Source organism: Heptranchias perlo, chromosome 16, assembly GCF_035084215.1.
Source record: "Heptranchias perlo isolate sHepPer1 chromosome 16, sHepPer1.hap1, whole genome shotgun sequence".
Lineage (NCBI taxonomy): Eukaryota > Metazoa > Chordata > Chondrichthyes > Hexanchiformes > Hexanchidae > Heptranchias > Heptranchias perlo.
Genome location: NC_090340.1, coordinates 40,279,403 through 40,301,446, shown reverse-complemented (window position 1 = coordinate 40,301,446; position 22,044 = coordinate 40,279,403). Strand labels below are relative to the sequence as shown.

The window sequence follows — 22,044 nt, the reverse complement described above, 5'->3', positions numbered from 1 at the left end:
TACCTCTGGCAGGAGCCTTTTTCTCTATTGCCCTGGGGAAAATGTGCCTCTGAATCAGCCTGTGGAAACAACGTCTTTTGGTGGAACTTGGGCCCTCCAATGACAGCAGTACTGCCTCACTTACTTGACTGCTGCTGAATTTAGAGCTGCTATTGGCAGCAGTGCAGTAAAGTAAACATGCTAATAGAGCATACCCTGTGCCCAGCTCTTCAGCATGGAAAAGGTGCATGGTAAAAGAGGAGCACAAAGAAAAAGAAATACAAATGAAGACAAGCAGCTGCCTAGGTTGAAACTAAATTAAACTGGAAAGTTAAAACTTTTTGGTCATCATATTTCTTCCATTCAGAAGTTAACTTTACTGTGATTCACAGAGAGAAGTCTGAGAAAAGAAATCTGAACAGTGCGGGTCAGTCAGCTGTTTCCAGTGCTGGAATTGCACGGGTTACGCCAACAAGCCATTTTGGTCCTATTCACTCGATCCGCTGCAATCCTGCTGCAGGTAATTACTAAAAAAAGTCATAATTAAATATCTACACTTCAAAATCCATTTTTCATTAACAAAACAAAAATCCTTTGACAGTATATCAGGGAGGACTGTCTCCTCCATTCATTGCTTTGCATTTCTTTAGGTTCTATATTGGTGGCTAGCTCATCATGTTTCAGGAAGGACTAAACTGTGGTGGGATGACACTCTGGGGTAAAAATTGGTATTCATTGGGTGTAAAACGGGTGCAAAGCATAACATTTTAGTAGTGGGATAGTCGGATGCCTAAAACAGGCATTAGGACCCATAAAAATGTAAAATAGGGACTTAACGCCTGTTGATGGCCCCCATCGAGAAATTAGTCGCTGATGAGCGGAGTAGGTGTCGGGACTTAAGCCTTGATCAGTGTCGTGGTGCCTCTTACAATAAGTGCATGTTTTTGATTCCAGTCCGATGGATACTTGCAGTGATCAAATTGCATCTGCCACATGTCTGCCTTTTATGCTAGCCTGTCTATGAAATCCTGAAGTTGTTTAAAATCCTCTTTGTTTGCTAAACCTCCTCCTTTTGTGTCTTGAGGAAATTTCAAGATTATGTTCCCTATTCACAAATCCAAATCATCTATAAATACATGGAGAACAAAGATAGACCCAACACTGACCCCGGAGGCACACCACTTCCAACCCTTTTGTAATCTGAGCAAGACCCTAACTCTAGTTTCCTGTTCTTCAGCTAACTTTTTATCTGTCCTCCTGCATTTCCTTGTACTAAATGCCTGAATTTTTCTAACAAGCCTCTTGTGAGACACCTTATCAAATGCCTCCTGAAAATCCATTTACAGGAATGGGACCAGGCCGTTCAGCCCCTAGAGCCTGCTCCGCCACTCAATTAGATCATGGCTGATCTGTACCTACCGTAGTCCCATATCCCTTGAAACCCATAACTAACAAAAAAATCTATCTATCTATCTCAGTCTTGAAAGCACCAATTGTTCAAGCATCCACAGCCTTTTGGGGCAGAGAATTCCAGATTTCTATTACCCTTTGTGTGAAAAAGTGCTTCCTGATTTCTGTCCTAACTGGCCTGGCTGTAATTTTAAGAATATGTCATCTCGTTCTTGAACCTCCCATCAGAGGAAACAGTTTCTCTTTATCTATCCTGTCGAATCCTTATAACATCTTAAACACCTCGATCAAATCACCCCTCAATCTTCTATACTCAAGGGAATACAAACCCACTTTATGCAACCTGTCTTCATAATTTAACCCTCTAAGCCCCAGTATCATTCTGGTGAATCTGTGCTGCACCGTTTGGAAGGCCAATATATCCTTCCTGAGGCACGGTGCCCAGAACTGAAAGTAGTAATCCAGATCTGACCAACTCTATATAACTGGAGTATAACTTCCTCCCCTTTGTAATTCAGCCCCCTTGAGATAAAGGCTAACATTCCATTAGCTTTTTGTACCTGTCCATTAGCTTTAAATGATTTTTGTTCCTGGACTCCCAAGTCCCTTTGCTCCTCTGCAGCTCCTAGTTTCTCACCATTTAAAAATACTCTGATTTATCTTTCGTTGATCCAAAGTGGAAGTCCTCACACTTGCCCACATTAAACTCCATCTGGTATAGTTTTGCCCACTCACTTAATCTGTCTATGTCCCTTTGCAACTTTCGGCTCCCATTTGCACTACTTACTGTCCCACCTAATTTAGTATCGTCTGCATACTTGGATTTACAACTATCTCTTCCTTCATCCGAGCCGTTAAAAAGTTGAGGCCCAGAACAGGTGCTTGGGGAACACCACTTGTTACATCCTGCCAATCTGAGTACTACTCTTTGATCCACTCGCTGTCTCTTACTTCCCAGCTAATTTCCAACCCAACTCAAAAAGCTACCTCCAATTCCGTGTGCTCTCATTATTGCCAACAATCTTTTGTATAGAACCTTATCGAATGCCTTCTGGAAGTCCATACAGGTAACATCCTTAGTCTTTTTTCTACCTGATTAGTGACCGCCTGAAAAAATTCAACTAGATTCGTCAGATATAGCCTGTCCTTCGCAAATCCATGCTGACTCTTTTTGATAGCCCATACATGTCCAAGTGCTCAGTCACTCTGTGTCTGATGATTACATAAGAAATAGGAGCAGAAGTAGGCCATATGGCCCCTTGAGTCTGCTCCACCATTCAATAAGATCATGGCTGACCTTCGACCTCACTTTCCCGCCCAATCCCCAAATCCCTTGATTCCCTTAGAGCCCAAAAATCTATCGACCTCCGTCTTGAATATACTCTTCCACAGCCCTCGGGGGGAGAGAATTCCAAGTATTTACGACCCTCTGAGTGAAGAAATTCCTCCTTATCTGAATCTTAAATGTCCGACCCTTTATCCTGAGACTATGTCCCCTAGTTCTAGACTCTCCAGTCAGGGGAAATATCCTCTCAGCATCAACCTGTCTTAGAATCTTATGTTTCAATGAGATCACCTCTCATTCTTCTAAACTCAGAAAATATAGGCCCATTTTACTCAATCTCTCCTCGTGGGACAACCTTCTCATCCCAGGAATCAATCTAGTGAACCTTCGTTGCACCACCTCCAAGGCAAGTATATCCTTCCTTAGGTAAGGAGACCAAAACTGCACATACTATTCCAGGCGTGGTCTCAATTGTACAATTGCAGCAAGACTTCTTTACTCTTGTGCTCCAACCCCCTTGCAATAAAGGCCAACATACAATTTACCTTCCTAATTGTTTGCTGTAAACTTTCTGTGTTTTGTGTACAAGGACACCTAAATCCCTCTGACCACCAACATTTAATAGTTTCTCACCATTTAAAAATTATTCCTACCAAAGTGAATAACCTCACATTTCCCCACATTATACTACATCTGCCACTTTCTTGCCCACTCTCTTAACCTGTCGATATCCCTTTGCAGACGCTTTGTGTCCTCCTCACAGCTTACTTTCCCACCCAGCTTTGCATCTTTAGCAAACTTGGATACATTATAATCAGTCCCTTTATCTAAATCGTTAGCATAGATTGTAAATAGCTGAGGGCCAAGCACCGATCCCTGCGGTGCTCCACTAGTTACAGCCTGCCAACCTGAAAATGACCTGTTTATTTCAACTCTCTGTTTTCTGTCCATTAACCAATCCTCAATCCATATTAATATATTACCCTCAATTCCATGAGCCCTAATCTTATATAACAAAGTGAATAACCTCACATTATATAAGATTATGTGGCACCTTATCGAATGCCTTGTGAAAATCCAAGTATACTACATCCACTGATTTCCCCCTTATCTACCCTGCTAGTTACACCCTCAAAAACTCGAATGGATTTGTCAAACACGATTTCCCTTTCGTAAAACTATGTTGACTCTGCCAAATTGTATTATGATTTTCTAAGTGCCCTGTTACTACGCCCTTAATAACAGAATCTAGCATTTTCCCTGCTACTGATATCAGGCTAACTGGCCTGTAGTTCCCTGTTTTCTCTCTCCCTCCTTTCTTGAATAGCGGGGTTACATTTGCTACCTTCCAATCCACGGGGACCGTTCTAGAATCTGGGGAATTCTGGAAGATCAAAACCAATGCATCCACTATCTCTGCAACCACCTCTTCTAGGACCCTAGGATGTAGGCCATCAGGTCCAGGGGATTTGTCAACTTTTAGTCCCATTAATTTTTCTAAAACGTTTTCTTTACTAATCTTAATTACTTTAAGTTCTTCCCTCTCATTAAACCCTTGGTTCCCTGCTATTTCTGGTATGTTTTCTGTGACTTCTACTGTGAAGACAGATACAGAATATTTGTTTAACGTCTCTGCCATTTCCTTATTCGTTATTATAATTTCTCTTGTCTCTGCCTCTAAGGGACCCACATCTACTTCCGCTAATCTTTTCCATTTTATATACATGTAGAAGCTCTTACAATCTGTTTTTATATTTCTTGCTAGTTTAATCTCATATTCAATTTATCCCTCTTTATCAATTTCTTGGTTATCCTTTGCTGATTTCTAAAACACTCCCAATCCTCAGGTTCCTCTAATTTCCTGATTTATACTCTGTCCAACGCTACAACTACTGTTAGGGGGCCTGCAAACTACTCCCATCAGTGTTTTCTACCCCTTGTTATTTCTTAGCTCTGTCCATACTGATCCTACATCCAGATTTTCTGAGCTAAGATCCTTTCTCACTACTGTCTTTTATCTCATTCTTTATTATCTGGGCTAATGTCCTTTTCCATTTTTGCCTATCTTTTCCAAAAGTCAAGTACCCTCAAATATTTAGTTCCCAACCTTGTTCATCCTGCTTGATGTTCCTGGGAAATTGCGGGTGGGGGGGCTGTGAAAATCGGGGAAATCCCATTCGGGCTCGGAGCCCAGCTCCAACCCGCCGACTTCTGATTTTCCCATGGTCGGGCCTGCGTGCGCGCGCGCGCCGTCCCGAATCCGGAAGTCCCGTCGGCAATTAAAGCTGGCGATATGATAGTTAAAGAATCAATTGTACCTCATTGAGGTACTTAAGGCACTTTACTTGTGACATATTAGGTAGTTAGAACGATTTTTACCTTAGCTAGGGGCCTCCCCACGGCTTCTGATTCACGCCTGGTGAAGGGCCAAATCAGGCAAAAAAAGAAACAAAATAAATTAAATAAAAAACCATTGCGCGAAGTTAAAACACAAAATCAACCTACCGTTCCACCCTGCTCCGATGTCCAATGTCTCCATCTTCAATCTTTCCTGTCCACCAGCCCCCCCCCCACCCCGATTTCCAGTTCCAGCGCCGGATGACGTCTCGCTCTCTTTCTCTCCCACCCCCCCTCGCGTTGCGGCAGCCAGCCTGTCAATTTGTAAGTTTTGTTTATTCGGGTTTGCCACGCGCACCTTCACCGCCCCCCCCCCCCCCCCCCCGCCGCCACCATTTCAAAATTGAGCCCCATGTCTCAGTAATGGCGACTAGATCAAACCTATTTATCTCTATTTGTGCCATTAATTCATCTATCTTGTTAAGAATGTTTTGTGCATTCAGATGCAGCGCCTTTAATTTTAACTCTACTTTTTTTCCCTGATGTGACCTTAGTCACCAATCGCGTATAACCTTTGTTAAACTCTCTGTCCCTTCCTGACACATTTTGCTTGTTTTTACCCATATCGCTACTCTGCTCTACAGCCTTGACTTTTCTTTTTAGACTGATAAAATTACCCTTACCTGAACCCTTGTCCCCTCTTATTAGTTTAAAGCTCTATCTACTGCCATAGTTATTTGATTCACCAGGACACTGGTCCCAGTCCAGTTTAAGTGGAGCCCATCCCAACGGAATAGTACCCTTGTAATGGTGCCAGTGTCCCATGAATTGAAAGCCCCGCTTCCCACACCACTTTCAGCCACGCATTTAACCATCTAATCTGCCTGTGAGTTGACCTCAACTCTAAATGCTCACTTCAGGCCCCCGCTCCCGCTCCCCTTCTCGGTGGGGGGGGGGGGGGGCGCGGCTCCCGCTCCCCGTCTCGGGGTGGGGGGGGTGGGGGGCCCCGCTCCCACTCCCACTCCCCGTCCCCGCTCCCGCTCCCCATCTCGGGGAGGGGTGGGGGCCCCGCTCCCGGTCCCCATCTGGGGGGTGGGGAGGGGGCCTCCGCTCCTGTCGCACTTTATATCCCTGCTCTGCTCTCGCTCTCACTCAGCTCCCACTCCTGCTGGTAGATGATTAATTCCAGTAACTTCCCCACAATTGATGTTAAACTGACAGGCCTGTAGTTACCTGATTTCTTCCTCCCTCCCTTCTTAAATAATGGAGTGACATTTGCAATTTTCCAATCCAAAGGCATGATTCCTGAGTCTAGAGATCTTTGGAAAATTAAGACTAATGCATCAATAATTTCCTCATCTATTTCTTTTAATACCTTGGTACGGAAACTATCAGGTCCTGGAGATTTTCTCTATCTTTAATTCCCAGTATTTTCTCCATTACCATTTTCTTACTTATATTAAATCCACTAAGTTGTTCCCCTTGACTTATTTTTAGCTTCCCTTTACTGCTGGTATTTTGTCCCCTTCCTCCACTATAAAAACAAATACAAGACTGCCATTTCCTTATTGTTCATTATAGCATCACCTGCATCTGTCTTTAGTGTACCCACATTCCCCTTTGCTACTCTCTTTTTCTCTTAATATATTTATAAAAACATTTGCTGTTAGCTTTAATATCTCTTGCAAGTTTCCTTTCATATTCCCTTTTTGCACCTCATTACTTTCTTTGTATCCCTTTCTTGCTTTTCATAGCTCTTCCATTCTGCTGGTTTTCCACTTTTTCTTGCATTTGTGTAAGTATTTTTGTTTAGCTTGATGCTGTCTCTTACCTCATTTGTTGACCATGTTTGCTTAACTACACAAGTGAAGCCTTTGCCTTTAAGGGATATGTACTGGTTTTGTATCATACTAAATACTTCTGTGAATACTTCCTGCTGTAGGTTTACCCATTCACAGTTCAACGTTTCTAAATATCCACCAGTGTTATATTGAATAATGGAACCTCAGACTTTGCCCACAACTGGTCTATGGTTACCCTGTTTATCCTTCTCCCCTTTCGTGTTCAAAGGTTCATTGGCTACTTTCCAGTCTAACAACACAATTTGCATATTTAAGAAGGATTGAAAAATTGTGGCCAGACCCTCTACTATCTACTCTCTGACTTCTTTCAAATGTCTTCGATACCTGCCTTCAGGGTTTAGTGACATCCACCTTGAGTTCTGCTAATTTTTTCAGAATCAATTAATTTTGTACAGTTATCTGTAACAATTGTTCCATTTCTACACCTAAGTGTTCTCATTCGCCATGATTTGTAAAAAAAAAATGCATATCTGCTATTTGTGGGAGACCATTGTGCACAGACTGGCTGCCACATTTGTAACTGTACTTCAAAAGTAATTCCTTGGCTGTGAAGCCTGAGGATGTGAAAGTTGGTATATAAATGCAAGTTCTTTATTTCTTTCCTCTACCTATTGGGAAAAAATTGTCAAAAATTTTGTTGGTAGCATTTTAGCCGTTTTCTACTGTATGAGGATAAAATCAAATAATTTTGTGTTACTTGTACAGTTTGTTTTCACTTTGACAGCTGCTGATTTGGTATAAAATGTAAAAGTGATTTTTTTTTTCACTATCCCTATCTATTTGTCCTTATATTTAATTAAAATATATATCACCACGTGTTGTGTTTTTTTTTGCTCCGATAGAAATGCCCAATACAGCTGAAAAATTCAATACAACAATTTGGAATTGGTGCTCAATATCCTTTTTTTCCTTTGGTATGCCTTTTTAATTTTAAGCTCTGGAGTATATTCATAACTCATTCTTTTCTGTTTGCTAACAGAACTCCGAGTGGAGGTAGAACAGCACAGTCGCACAGGAACTAAAGATAGCGGATCTTCCTCTGAATATTCCAGTTCGCCATCAAGTCCAATAGGAATCCAGGGAAGGGAGGAGAGTTCAGATAGTGCAGATGAAAATGACAGACGTAAGTTTCCAGAACTTGAGGGTAAAAAATGTCAGCAGAGATGATTGCTTTGGTTAGTTTTACTACTGACCTCCTACAGATATTATTTGGTTCTGCCCTTAATTTCATTATTGTCCAGCAAACCGTGTCAGATTGCACATGTTGCAAGAAAGATTAGTGTTGATGGTATTTTATAATTAGAAATTCTGTTGTCCTTAGTGGATTATTACCTGAGTGTAGATGCTGAACTTGCCTCTTTGTTTAATCATCAGGATACAAGAATCAACTTCTTGGGAAATCTTTCTAGTAATTTTTAATCTGCCAATCAGTTAATTTGTCATAATATGAAAGACATTGGGCTCAATTTTCAGACCCCCGAGCCGGCGGGTTCGTGGCGGGGGGCTCCGAAAATCGGGGATTCCCGGGGCGGGTCCGGAGCCCGGCTCCAACCCGCCCACTTCCGGGTTCCCCAGTGACGCGCTTACATGCGCGCGCAGCCCCTGCATGCGGGACTCCCGCCGGCAATTAAAGCCGGCGGGATGCCACTTAAGGTAATTATTTTGATACTTCAGGTCATTAGCAGACCTGATGTGATATTTTAGGAGGGGTGGGATTTTCATCTTAACTGAGACTGTTTCCCTTACTGGGGGAAACACTTCCAGTTGAAATGGACGTGTTGCAGTCATCACCTGTGGCAGCTGCAAAGGTCCATTTGACAGGTGGGGGGGAGACCCTCACTCATTGCAGGAGGCCACTCTGTCACTTTGGACAAAGTTTGGCCTCCACCACCCTCCTCCTAACAATCAAATTCACAAACTTGCACACTTACCCCGGCGTGCAGGCACATTTACCTACTTGCGGACCCCCCTCAAACGTACATCTTCCGGATGGGGGCCGCCGTAGCTGCAGTCATGACCTCCTCGGAGGACGAACAGCCTCGTCGGCCACGCCATCCACCTCTTGACACGTGGAGTTCCACAACACAGTGCTGTGACACATCCACCTGCACAGCAAGAGGGAGGGCAACCACAGAGAGAGATGCGTCATAGAAGGCACTACCCTCGCCACAGGGTCGACAGACCGAGGCTCAGCTTCCTGGACCTCTATGAGCAGCAGTGCACACAGAGGCTCAGAGTCACTCGACATGTAGTTGTGGACATCTGCAGCCTCCTTCATGCCAAGCTGCTCCCGGCTGGCCCGAGCACCATCTTCTTACCTGTCGCTGTCAAAGTCACCACTGCCCTCAACAACTTCTCCGCATCTTTCCAGGGTGCCACCGGGGACATCGCTGACGTCTCTGTCGTCTGCACAAAAGAGCCCTGTCAGTACACCTACACCCACTCTGCAGTGACACAATGGGTGGCATCAGTTGTGGGTCTTCATAGTGATCCTCAGGAAAGGGCATTATTGCACAAACCAGACAAGACGTGGCAGTAGTGGTGACAATATAATATGTGATGTGAGTTGGTCAGAAATTAAATATAAGTAAAAACCATGACAAACCCTCAAGCACCCTTGTGCATCCCCTTCATGCTCACGACATGTTTGCCTTACACTTCCTACTGCACATATGTGATGCATGCCCTATGGCTGCAGCACAGGTAGTGGCAGGTTGAGTGAGGCTGACTGTGAACGAGATGCATGAGAGGGTGAGTATGAGATAGAGCCATGAGATTGGGTGAGGATTGGGTTGAGTGGTAGTGGTGGGATGAGTACTGGCGAGGTGAGTAGGTGCAGGTAAGATGAGGATGAGGTTTGAGTGGGTGTGAGGAGTGATGTGACAGAGTAGTGTTGGCAATGCAGAAGGAGATGTGGGGTGGGGGCGGTGATGTGGCAGACGGAGTGTAGGGGAATGAGTAAGTGTACTCACTTCAGTTGACCTACTTAGGTCATTGCAGCGCCTCCTGCACTGTATGCAGGTGCGCAATGTGTTGGTGCAGGTGACTTCCTCTGCCACCTCGAGCCAGGCCTCCGTGGTGGCAGAGGCAGGCCACTTCCTTTCGTCCGCTGGGGACAAGATCTCTGTCCTCCTTCTCCTCATCACCCCAACCAGTAAGACCTGGAGTGAGGCATCATTAAACCTGGGAGCAGCCTTCCCCCTGGGCTGCTCCATGCTGTAATTTTGCCTATTTTCTGCAGCATCAGTCAGTGGAGGACTGCCCCTTTAAATAGGGCTCCTCCAGCTGACAGCCTATGATGCGCCTGCTCAGTCCGCCGGCTGCGCAGCTTTCTAGCGCAAAACCCAGAAGCAAAGGTAAGTACCTTCAATCAAGCTGCGATTGCATGCGGAGCGCCCAGATTTCACTGGGCGCGTTACCCACGTGCCCAGTCGACCCCCCAGCTGCCAACCCGCCTCCCTCCTAATATCGGGCCCACTGTATTTTAGCAAGGACAAACTTCTTCTCTCTGCTGTCTTCTCTATACTTGGATGGATGCTTCTCCATCCAGGATAACTCAGTCTGTGTGATTTTTAAGGTATCCCTGAGATTTTTTTAAAAATTGAACACAGACATTGAAATAAAATCTTGGGGGGACACAGCCAAAAACTATTGACAACCGAATCGGAAATTTGCATTGTAGATTTTGTTTTCTGTAAACTTACCTGTGGTAACTGATCTCAGCCAGGCAAGTAGTAGGGGTGCTATTGTTAACATCAGTGCTTTAGGATACGGAGGGAAAAATCTGCTGAGACTCCCACTGGTAATTGCTGCATGTGTGGACATCATGTGATACGAGATTGAGTTTCACTGTTAAATAGCTTCCCAAGGTTCACTCTCTGGACTTCTACATGAAAAAGGACAAGCTGGACTTCTGTGAAACCACACCCTAGTAGGGAACTACAACTTCAGGAGAGATGGAGAAAATTGGAAACAAATTTTATATATTTAAAAAAAACTACACTTTCAGCAATTTGCTGTGTCATTTTCTGAAATTCTAAATTGTTAACTTAGAAGATAGTGTGGATTACCATAATGTGTCAATATAGGTTACAACATAATGGTTTTCATTTTGTATTCTTTTTTGACTGGTGAAACCAAATATCTGTATTTAAAAAAAAATGACTGCAGTCTGCAAAGGTACTGGATTTTCTCTCCTTTGTCAGTCCTAATGATCATTTGAAGACTCAAAAGTGGTTTATACTTAATGAAAACCACTATGTCAAAAGAGCATTTTATGCATGAAATCATGAAATTAGCAAAACCTAAATAACGACAGTGACAGTCCCTGCTCAGAAATTCATTGTTAAATTAATCTGTCAATCCATTCTTCCATTGTGAAGTATATAATGTATATTAAAAACTTTTTGATAAATTATTTACAATTTCTATATTTCTAGCTCCACTGATGCCTCCATGGGTAAATGCACTACCTGATGTGGGATTGCACTATGCAGAAATTTTCATATTTTGAGCTGAGTTGGATCAGCTGAGGTGGGTGTGGGGCACTACACTTGGCCTCTATGTCCCTCGGCTAGGGAGGGGGAAAATCAGCCAAATCAGCTTGATTACTAGCCAGCAAATCATACTGATAAGTTTATGTGTGTGGATGTTGGGAAAGGACACGATTGGGCTTAGCTGTTATGTTGATCTAGGCTTATCGATGTAGAGTGGTTAATTGGTGAGGTACCAGAGTGTTGCCAGTGCTGTGGAGTGAACCCAAACATGACCCACCACCTTCAGGAAAGGAGTAGCATTTTTTTTTAAATACTTCTACTTTTTATCAGTATATTTTTGTAAATCTAAAGGACATCAGTGCTGGAGAATTGATTACATTTGGTATCCAGGGTATTGGCACCAAGCAATTGAATGCCAGGAATTGGATGGGTCAGATGCAGAGAAATGAGCTGTCCACTTTGCAAGAGTATATGAGAACAGGAAAGTTCTTTTAATAGGTGACTTCATTCAACATAATATAAATTAGGAAAGCTGAAGTGATTTAGAGCCAGAGTTGATAGTTGACTGCTTTGTGACCTGGTGGAGTTTCTTTTATTTGTTCTGGGGATGTGGCTGAATCTAGGAAAAAACTGCATTGATTGCCCATTCCTCGATGACCTGAGAAGTTGGTGGCATGCCTTCTCTTTGAACCGCTGCAGTCCTTGCGCTGACTATGTTCCCACAGTAGTGTTAGGTAGGAAATACCCAGAGTTTCCCAGCAACAGTGAAAGAATGGCAATATATGTCCTAGTCATTTTGGTGCATGACTTGGAAGGGAACTTGGGATTCCCAAGATATTGCTATTGATGTTGCTGTCCTTGATGGTAGAGGGCAGGAAGGTGACATCAAAGTATGTATGATGAATTTTTGCCATGCATCCTATAGATAGCAAATACTGCAGCCGCAGTGCGCCACTGGTGGTGAATGGGGTGGATATTTAATCCGGTAGCGGTGGTGCCAATAAAGCAAACCGAGTAAGTGTCACTTTGCTGATGATTGGGAGGAGGCTGATAGAGTGAATTAGATTTATCTTGCTTTTGTAGGTAAGACTTCCCTGGGCAATTTTTAACATTGTGTCATAGCTGCATTGGAATCGCTTAGTTAGGGTGGTGGCTAGTTCTGGTGTACAGGTCTTCAACACTACAGCCTGGATGTTGTCAGGGGCCATGCCCTTCACTGTGCCCATTGTATTTACTTGCTTGTTAATGTCATGTGAAATGAAGTAAGTTGGTTGGCCACTGGCATCTATGATGCTGAGAACCTTGAGAGAAGGCCAAGTGGGATTGTCCACTTGACACTTTGGCTGAATACGCTTGCAAACATTTCAGATTCATCTCTTGCACTTGTGCTGTTGTTGCGAATGGGATTTCCATGGAGCTGCCTCCTACTGTTGTCCACCACTATTCTCAACTGGATGTGGTAAGGCAAGAGAGCTTTGCTCTGATCCATTGGTTATGAGACTGCTTAGCTTTAGCTATAGCCTGTTATCTTTGGTGCTTAGCATGCAGGCACCCCTGTGTTACAGCTTCACTAAGTTGGTGCCTCATTCTAAGGAGTCTGATATTGCTTCTGGCATGCCCTTCTACACCCCCCTATTATCTAGGAGGCCTCGAAAGGAAGAGCACATGTTGACCTGGTAGTTCTAAATGACCCAGAAAATAGAGGTTGAGACCCTGGGGGGCAGTGGTCACTTTGAAGCCAATGAAAAGGGAAATCGAGCAGTGTGTATAATGGGCGGCCAATCCACTACCACCTGTTTTCCGTGACCGCCAAAAGTTAAAATCAACCCTATAACGTTGAGCATGTAGCATAAATATGTACCAAAAACCAGGAAACTCAGGCTAAACATTGGATTAATAAACAAATCAAAAATGAACTGGAGGAAAATGACTGTTACAAATGCTGCAGGACGAAAGGGTGCGGTTCACTGGCGTCAATATAAGAAAGGCAAAAAAACATGTTAAAAGGGTGATAAGGGGGCAGAGAGAGACCTAGAAAAAAAGTATAGTTACACACACAACTTAATAGTTGAGTTCCTTAAGTACTTCAACAGTAAAAAGACAATTCGAGAAGAGGCGAGAGCCATAAAAGAAAGAAGAAAGAACTTGTAATTAAAGTGTCTTTCATGATCTCAGGACATCCCAAAGTACTTTTGAAGTGTAGTCACTGTTGTAATGTAGAGAAATGTGGCAGCCAATTTGCACACAGCAATGTGCTACCAACAACAATTAAATAAATGAGCACATGATCTGTTCTAGTGATGGTTGAGAGATAAATGTTGGCCAGGACACCAGGAGAATTCCCCTGCTCTTTATTGAATAGTGCCATAGGATCCTTGTGCCCAACTGAGAGGTTCAACATCTCATCTGAGAGGTGACACCTCCAACAGTGCAGCAGTCCCTCAGCACTGCAATGAAGTGTTAGCTTAGATGGCATGCTCAAGTCTCTAAGTGAGACTTGAACCCACAGTCTTCTGCCTCAGAGGCAAGAGTGCTCCCACTGTGCCAAGGCTGACACTGTAAAGGTAAGGATGAGGTTGAAAGAGACCAAGGACATCTTAGTAGATTCAATGTTCAAAATGTCCAACCAATGCAGAGCAGCAATCAACGGAGACAATAGAATGTTGAGCTCTATAGCTAGAACTATATAATACAAGTCAGAAGAACTCATGATTAATTTGTAGAATGCTCTGGTCAGACCACACATTGAGTACTGTATCCCGTTCTGGTCACTGAAAAACAATGGACAGAAAATAATGGGCAACACACTCGCAATTTTCCAATTTGCGCTTGCAGTGGGCCAGGTACCTCGCCACAAGCCAGGGCACACAAAATCTATCCTTATTATCTACTTGACTATTAATTCATCATGATATATTGAATATTGAAGCAGAGGAATAGTAAACCAAGCATCCATCATTTCAAAAGCTGTTTCATATATGTCATAATATAGAGATGTTGAGTATGTCAATAATTTTGCAAACTACAAATTGTAATTATAAAATGCAACATCTGCAATCTTTCATGAACTTGAATTCACAGTAGTTTATACTGAATGTATTGTTACACCTTTTCTAATGTTGTGTTCATTTTCATGTAACTTTTCTATTGCAGATACGGAGACTGTGTTGGATATTCCAATAAAGGAGAAACCGGCAATGTTATCAACTCACCTGAGCAACCTAAACACTGGGTCGTGGAGACCCACAGCACAAGTCTCACCAGTGCAGAATGAGAGTGGATTGGCCCATCCCAGCCATGTATCTTCAGCCATTTCCACTGTACAGTTCATGCCAGTGATCTCTTCTAACATCGCCCCCAGCCGAATGCTGAATTCAGTACGCAAGTCAGAAAGAGGCAGTTTTGATACGAAGCCTATTACTGGCATTTCTTCTCCAATCCATGCAAGTTCATCTGTTGAGCTTGGAAGCAAACTTCATGAAGGGCCTGGCAACAGCATCAAAGTAGAAAAAAAGTTTGGCTCTCTTGGAGCCATGGTTGTAGATGTAATGCCAACTACTCCACTGCAGCCTTCCCAAATACCTACAAGTGTTTCAGAAAACTGTGGGATTCCATCTAATGTTGTAAACTTTGGAATTAGAACTAAAGTTGGACCTCCTTCCTCCATGGAAAATGCTCCCAAAACTTCTCCATTATCAGTACTGAGAGTAGACACCAGTTCTTCCACTACTGCAACATCTAACTCTGCATATAACCTTTCTCACCCCCCAGTGAAACTTCTTGTCTCCTCCTCCATTCCTACAAAACATATGCTGGTGGGACAGACTGCCTATAATAGTGTTGTACAAGTAAAAAGTGTCTCGCCTGCTGTAATAAGCTCAAGGACAGTTCCTTATTCAGCTAACACCAAAGTTGCCTTTTCAACGATTCAGTGTTCACCTGTAACTTCCATCTCTGGCACTTTCTGTACGAATAACAACAATGCACCCGCCAATAGCCACTCTTCTGTGTCCTTCACAAACATTGTGAGTGTGCCAAATTGTCCAATCCCTAGCTCCAGCCCGACCCTCTCCTCTGTGGCTGAAAACAGTTATATTAACAGCAGTGATGGTAGTGGTGGCTCAGGAATGAATATCCCTATGCAGCAGCAACAGCAAACTGGGTGTACCGTGTGCAGTTCATGTGGCTGCATTGGAAACTGTGGTTCAAATGCTGTGACGATTAACTATGCCAATTACTTCCAAAGCCCATTTTCAGGGCATTCAGTGTTAACTTTTCCAATTTTCCCATTCAGTCCTTTATGTAACAATGGTTACATCAGCACCCAATATAATAACGGTACTGCCTTTCCCTACCCAGTTGTTCCACCCCCTGCTTACAATAGTGGTTTGACTCCTGATTCCATCTTAAGTGGGCAGTCGAGCTTTGTCATGCCTCCCATGCAGAACTTCCTGGGCGGTACAACTGCAGTATATCAGACACAAAACATGCTAGGAAACACACATGGATCGGGACATAAAAAGAATGGGCATATTTCATGCTACAACTGTGGGGCTAATGGGCATCGAGCTCAGGACTGCAAGCAGCCAGCTATGGACTCCAATCAGCAAGGTAATTTATGCCAGGATTTATACAAATACTGTATATTGGTAAACTTCTTTGACTTGTCAAAATGAATTCATTTAGAATTGATGCTATTTAAAATGCTTGTAGAGGTTTGCAGTTTTTTTTTAAATGGGAAGAAAGGAGACGAGATTGGGTTAGTTCGCTTATGTTAGTTAAAAGCCTTAGATCTTTGAAGCTCAGGACAATGGCCAGAAGGTGAAACACAAGGATTCAGTGTCAGGTCGTATACTATTGTTTTAATTTCCTTACGGTTGTATTGTCTTTATAGCTTTTTCCCACTTTTTTAAAATATTATTTGCATTTCTACCTTGTATCTTTCATTGCCGATCACATACAAACATGCAGTTAGCTTAATAAGTATGATACTTGATCAAGATTCAACATGCATTGAAGTGAAGAGAAAATGAAAGCTTGAAGCCCTGTTATTTAATTATAATTCTTTCTCATTTGTTAATCCTCCACATACTGTGCAACCAGGAAACTAATTGGTAGCTGTGGACATCCAGGCAGTACTTCCACATAGGTATAAGGAGAGTACCGGAGGATCAGTGCGTAAGAATGTGTAATAATATAAAGCAATCCCTTTCAGCCTGACATTAGTGCCAAGAGAGTTTGCAAAGTGCTTGACAATAGTAACAATTGCCCTTTGAATGCAACACCTTCATGTCTAACTCTAGATAATCAACATACTTAAACTGTCTCTTAAAAAGTTACAAAGATTACTAACCAGCAGCATTCCATGAAGCCTTGGATTATTGCACAAACTCCGAGAATTCCTAACTGATAGCTTCACAGGATCTTCTCTTTATGTGTGTCTGGTTTCAGGGCATTTTAAAAGTTCCCTTATCAGTTGCTTACTTTGGGGGTTAAAAGAAAGAACTTGCATTTATATAGTGCCTTTCACAACCTCAGGATATCCCAAAGCGCTTTACAGCTAATGAAGTACTTTTGAAGTGTAGTGACTATTGTAATGTAGACAGTGCGGCATCCAATTTGTGCACAGCAAGGCCCCACAAACAGCAATGAGATAATGACCAGATAATTTATTTTTTTTAGTGGTGTTTGTTGAGGGTTAAATATTGACCGGGACACCAGAGAGAACTCCCCTGCTCTTCTTCGAAATATTGTCATGGGATTTTTTACATCCACCTGAGAAAGCAGACGGGGCCTCGGTTTCAGGTCCCATCCGAAAGACGGCACCTCCAACAGTGCGGCACTCCCTCACTACTCCACAGAAGTGTCAGCCTGCATTGCGAATGTTCCAACTTCTGAAAAGTTACAGGATTCTAGCAGGACGCTAGTTTTGAGGCTAATGACCCAAATCATTTTCCCAGGACTCAACCAGCCAGTGGAGTATTTAACATAATTTCAGTAGATTAACATACAAATGGTTAAATTATTGAGACAAATGTTTCTTAATCCAGCAAAGGACTCTTGCTTCACTAGTTGGGATCCTCAAGGGTCTGGACTCATGTTTTTTGGAGTACCTGCATGCTAGTTGAAATATTAATAGGTTTGAGCTTTAAGCACTGCGGCTGGTGCTCCTGTTTTTAAGTGATCATGTCTGTGGACAGGCAGAGAAGCACAAGACAAAGAACAAGACTAAATACTGTATTTCTTTGTGAAGAAGCATTGTAAATCTGGATTCTACTAGGTCTAATGAGGGCGTGCTGGATGGAATTCCCAGGATAGCCCGGGAAGACCCCAGACGCACCACAAAGCTGGTAGCAGACAGGGTGTAGGTGGAAAATTCTTAGCTCTTGTCTGTTCTCTCCACGGATGCTGACTGACCTGCTGTGTGTTTCCAGCTTTCTTCTGTTTTTGTTTCAGATCACCAGCATTTGTAGTATTTTGCTTTTTATAAACTTCTTTACATCTTGAAATCTCCATTTCAGGCCCATATGAGATCTTTGACCCAGCCACATTCCAGTTGCCAGGTGGGTGATTAAAGAAAATGAATGAAACTAAACCAGAAAAATATTGCACAAAGACCAAGCTTACTAGGAATGACCATTTTAAACAATAATTAGATAGTGCTGGACAAGATCAATTTCTACTTAAATACATTACAAGGTGCGCGCATACCTGATCCAGGATTTAGGGTTGGAAATCATATATGATGGTGCATTTTAGCTCTTGCAGAAGGATACCAGAATTGTTTAATTTATGTGCCTTTTAATTGCCAATTTTTATCTCCTTGCCAAGTGAAACTTGACAAAATGGAATTAACAAAATGGTGGACCTGAAATAAAGTGACAGTTTTAAGAATCCAGCCACATGATACTGAGTTATTCAGGGACAATTTGGAAGTTAAATGATCAGGGCCACGAGTGCACAATAGGCCCTGAACTGGGAGTCTTGCCCCATTTCCTGAGATTAGTCAAATGGGTGCAATCCAATAACCTTAATGCTCTCGATTGCAATAGGTCTATGGGAGGAGCTGAGGCCTTATGGACCTCTCGCAATCTAGAGGTTATTCAGCTGTCTAGGCCCTATGCTCATGAATTCAGTCCCTGAGCACCTCCACCGTCCTCCCCTCCTTTTTAAGGCCCTTTTTAAAACCCACTTCTTGGACCAAGCTTTTAGTCACCCCTACTAATATCTTCTTTGGCTCAGTGTCCATTTTTGTCTGATTACGGCAAAGCTCCCTGGGATGTTTCTATATGTTAAAGGCGCTATATACATGCAAGTTGTTGTAGTAGGTGTTTTTGATGGCAAGGTAGAAGTGTCAGAAACCTCAATATAAATATAATCACCAAAAGGCTAAGGATATGGCATGTTTGGGGCATAGGAGTTGCACTATATTTGGGGATCTTCTGGGTTGAACTTTTGTTCTAGGTTTCACCCAGCTCCATAGCTCTTTCAAGGGGTGCAGAGCTTTTTTAAACAAAAACCCTTTCTCAAGCTCTATCAATGTGTTATGCCAGGTATTTCCTCTAAGGGCTTGCTTCGCCAATCTGTTTGAGGAACCAGCCCCTTTATGGTGGACTGTGATTAATTCTGCAATCTTAAGGAATCATCTGCTCTCTGTGCTGCTCCATGCGAGAAACTGCATCTATGTGGAAGGACTGCCTCTCCTTTTCCTGGACATGGATTATTCTGTCAAGTAGCGGAAGTATATGGCTAGGCCTATTCTCTTTGCATGTGTATCCATTCAGAATATTCTACAATTTCTACAGTGATTGTTTTGAGTTGGTTCTAAAACTCAGTTCTATTCTAGTATATAGGGCTACCATCACAATTTTTCATCAGCTGTTAGTCAGTTCCAGTATATTCTCAAGTCTTCATAGCTAATTTAATGTCAGCGGTATGGAAATTTCATTTAAATAGACCTTTATTAGTCCCCATTTGTAGTCTTTTTATAAACTACAAATCCTATTTTCAGACATCTTTGAAAGTATGATTTGAAGTTTCTTATCTGGAAAATGATATTAGTAGTATAATGCTGGGAATTGCCTAGGGTGTTCTGATTGGCTGCCGCAACTTCGAAATAATATTGGCAGAAACCCCAAATACACCGTGTAAATGGGGTTTCTGCTAGTCATCCTCCAAAATTACAGCAACCAATCAGGAAAATCCCCGAACAAATTCCCAGCATTAGTTCAGCCAGCTGGACGAGTGAGATGCAGGCTTTAGTTGTAGATCAGTTCTATTTGATATGGAATGAGGCAAGAGTAGTTCCAGCACTTATCCAGAGTTTTTCCCCAACATGTTGTTACAATTTCATGTGCGACAGGAGATTGTCATACACTCTTTTGATTTGCCTCTCCATCGATCAGATAAAGATTGTAGGTTCACTGTGTGGATGTACACAGAGTGCTTTGTTTTTATGTCCTTCAACCGCAGGAGGTCCTGGCAGTTTTTGTGCTGTATGGAAGAAAGTCCTTGAGTAACTCGATGACAAAGCAGCAGACAGTGAAATGTCTAATGGAGTATTATATTCCACATTGTACCATTTCGTCAGTCTACAAATTCCATGGGTACTTTTTGGGCTTCTCTCAATGAGGGTTCCATTGATGGTGTCTGCAAGATAGTCATGCGGAATACCCAACACACAATTACCAGACATTACTGTTTCAATTTGGCTAATACCCAGGGCCGTGTTTTTGGCAGATTTGTATTGGCAGCAGCAATCGGGGCTTCCCAATGAGGGTCTTCCTTCACCTAAATTAGCACTACTTTGTTGTAGCTTTTGCAGTGTGGCTCCAATTTTAACTTTGACCCAGTTTTGGGTGAGTTGGCAGCACTGAGAGTTAGAAACTCACCTGCTGCTCCAAAAATATTTAAACTCCCACCAGACGATTTCTCACTCGTTGCAGGCAGGAAGTAGGTCGAAAACCACACACCCCAGAGGCTACCCGCTGAGACCAGATACGTGGCGGGATCATGAGAACATAAGTACGTAATAAGTAGGAGCAGGAGTAGGCCATATCCCTTGATTCCCTTAGAGTCCAAAAATCTATCTATCTCTGTCTTGAATATATTCAATGACTCAGCATCCACAGCCCTCTGGGGTAGAGAATTCCAAAGATTTACAACCCTCTGAGTGAAGAAATTCCTCCTCATCTCAGCCTTAAATGGCTAACTCCTTATCCCAAGACTAAGCATCATAGTTTTAGACTTTGCAGCCAGGGGAAATGTTCTCTCAGCATCTACCCTTCAAGCCCCCTCAGAATCTTGTATGTTTCAATGAGATCACCTCTCATTCATCTAAACTCCAGAGAGGATAGGCCCATTCTACTCAAACTCTCCTCGTAGGACAACCCTCTCATCCCAAGAATCAATCGAGTGAACCTTCGTTGCACCGCCTCTCAGGCAGGTACATCCTTCCTTTGATAAGAAGACCAAAACTGTACACAGTACTCCAGGTGAGGTCTCACCAAAGCCCTGTAGAATTGTAGTAAGACTTCCTTACTCTTGTACTCCAACCCCTTTGCAATAAAGACCAACATGCCATTTGCTTTCCGAATTGCTTGCTGTACCTGCATGCTAACTTTTTGTGTTTCTTGTACGGGGACACCCAAATCTCTCTGAACACCAACATTTAATAGTTTCTCACCATTTAAAAAAATATTCTGTTTTTAGAAACATAGAAAATTACGGCACAGAAGGAGCCCATTCAGCCCATCGTGTCTATGCCAGTCGAAATAGAGCGACCCAGCCTAATCCCACTTTCCAGCACTTGGTCTGTAGCCTTGTAGATTTTGGCACTTCAAGTGCTTATCCAAGTACTTTTTTAAAACGTTATGAGGATGACAAAAGAGATAGAGAGTAAGATGAAACAGAAAAAGGGGCATATGACAGATGTCAGGTTGAGAACACAAGTGAGAACCAGGCTGAATATCGAAAGTTCAGAGGGGAAGTGAAAAAGAAAATAAGAGGGGCAAAGAGAGAGTATGAGAATAGACTGGCAGGAAACAAAAGGGAATCCAAAAGTCTTCTATATGCATGTAAACAGTAAGAGGGTAGTAAGAGGAGGGGTGGGGCTGATCTGGGACCAAAAAGGAGATCTACTCATGGAGGCAGAGGGCATGGATGAGGTACTAAATGAGTACTTTGCATCTGTCTTTACCAAGGAAGAAGATGCTGCCAGAGTCTCAGTAAAGGAAGATGTAAATGAGATAGTGGATGGGCTAAAAATTGATAAAGAGGAGGTACTAGAAAGGCTAGCTGTACTTAAAGTAGATAAGTCACTCGGTCCAGATGGGATGCATCCTAGGTTGCTGAGGGAAGTAAGGGCGGAAATTGTGACCGTACTGGCTATAATCTTCCAAACATCCTTAGATACGGGGGTGGTGCCAGAGGACTGGAGAATTGCAAATGTTTTTACACCCTTGTTCAAAAAAGGGTGTAAGGATAAACCCGGCAACTACATGCCAGTCAGTTTAATCTCGATGGTGGGGAAACTTTTAGAAACAATAATCCGGGACAGAATTAGCAGTCGCTTGGACAAATATGAATTGATTAGGGAAAGCCAGCACAGATTTGTTAAAGGCAAATTGTGTAACTAACTTGATAGAGTTTTTTGATGAGGTAACAGAAAGGGTAG

At 42.8% G+C, this 22,044-nt stretch overlaps 1 protein-coding gene across 2 annotated transcripts in view; it reads left to right on the top strand.

Annotated features, from left to right (window-relative positions):
- The window catches only part of zcchc14 (zinc finger, CCHC domain containing 14), a 128,973-nt gene that overhangs the window by 97,031 nt on the left and 9,898 nt on the right, over positions 1-22,044 (top strand). Inside the window, exons 10-13 of one of the 2 annotated variants that reach the window (XM_067997999.1) lie at positions 372-499; positions 7,853-7,996; positions 14,523-15,980; positions 17,891-17,932. In XM_067997999.1, coding sequence (XP_067854100.1) covers positions 372-499; positions 7,853-7,996; positions 14,523-15,980; positions 17,891-17,932 — 1,772 coding nt within the window. The remainder of the gene's footprint in view (positions 1-371; positions 500-7,852; positions 7,997-14,522; positions 15,981-17,890; positions 17,933-22,044) is intronic. The other variant, XM_067998000.1, reaches the window with a different exon arrangement.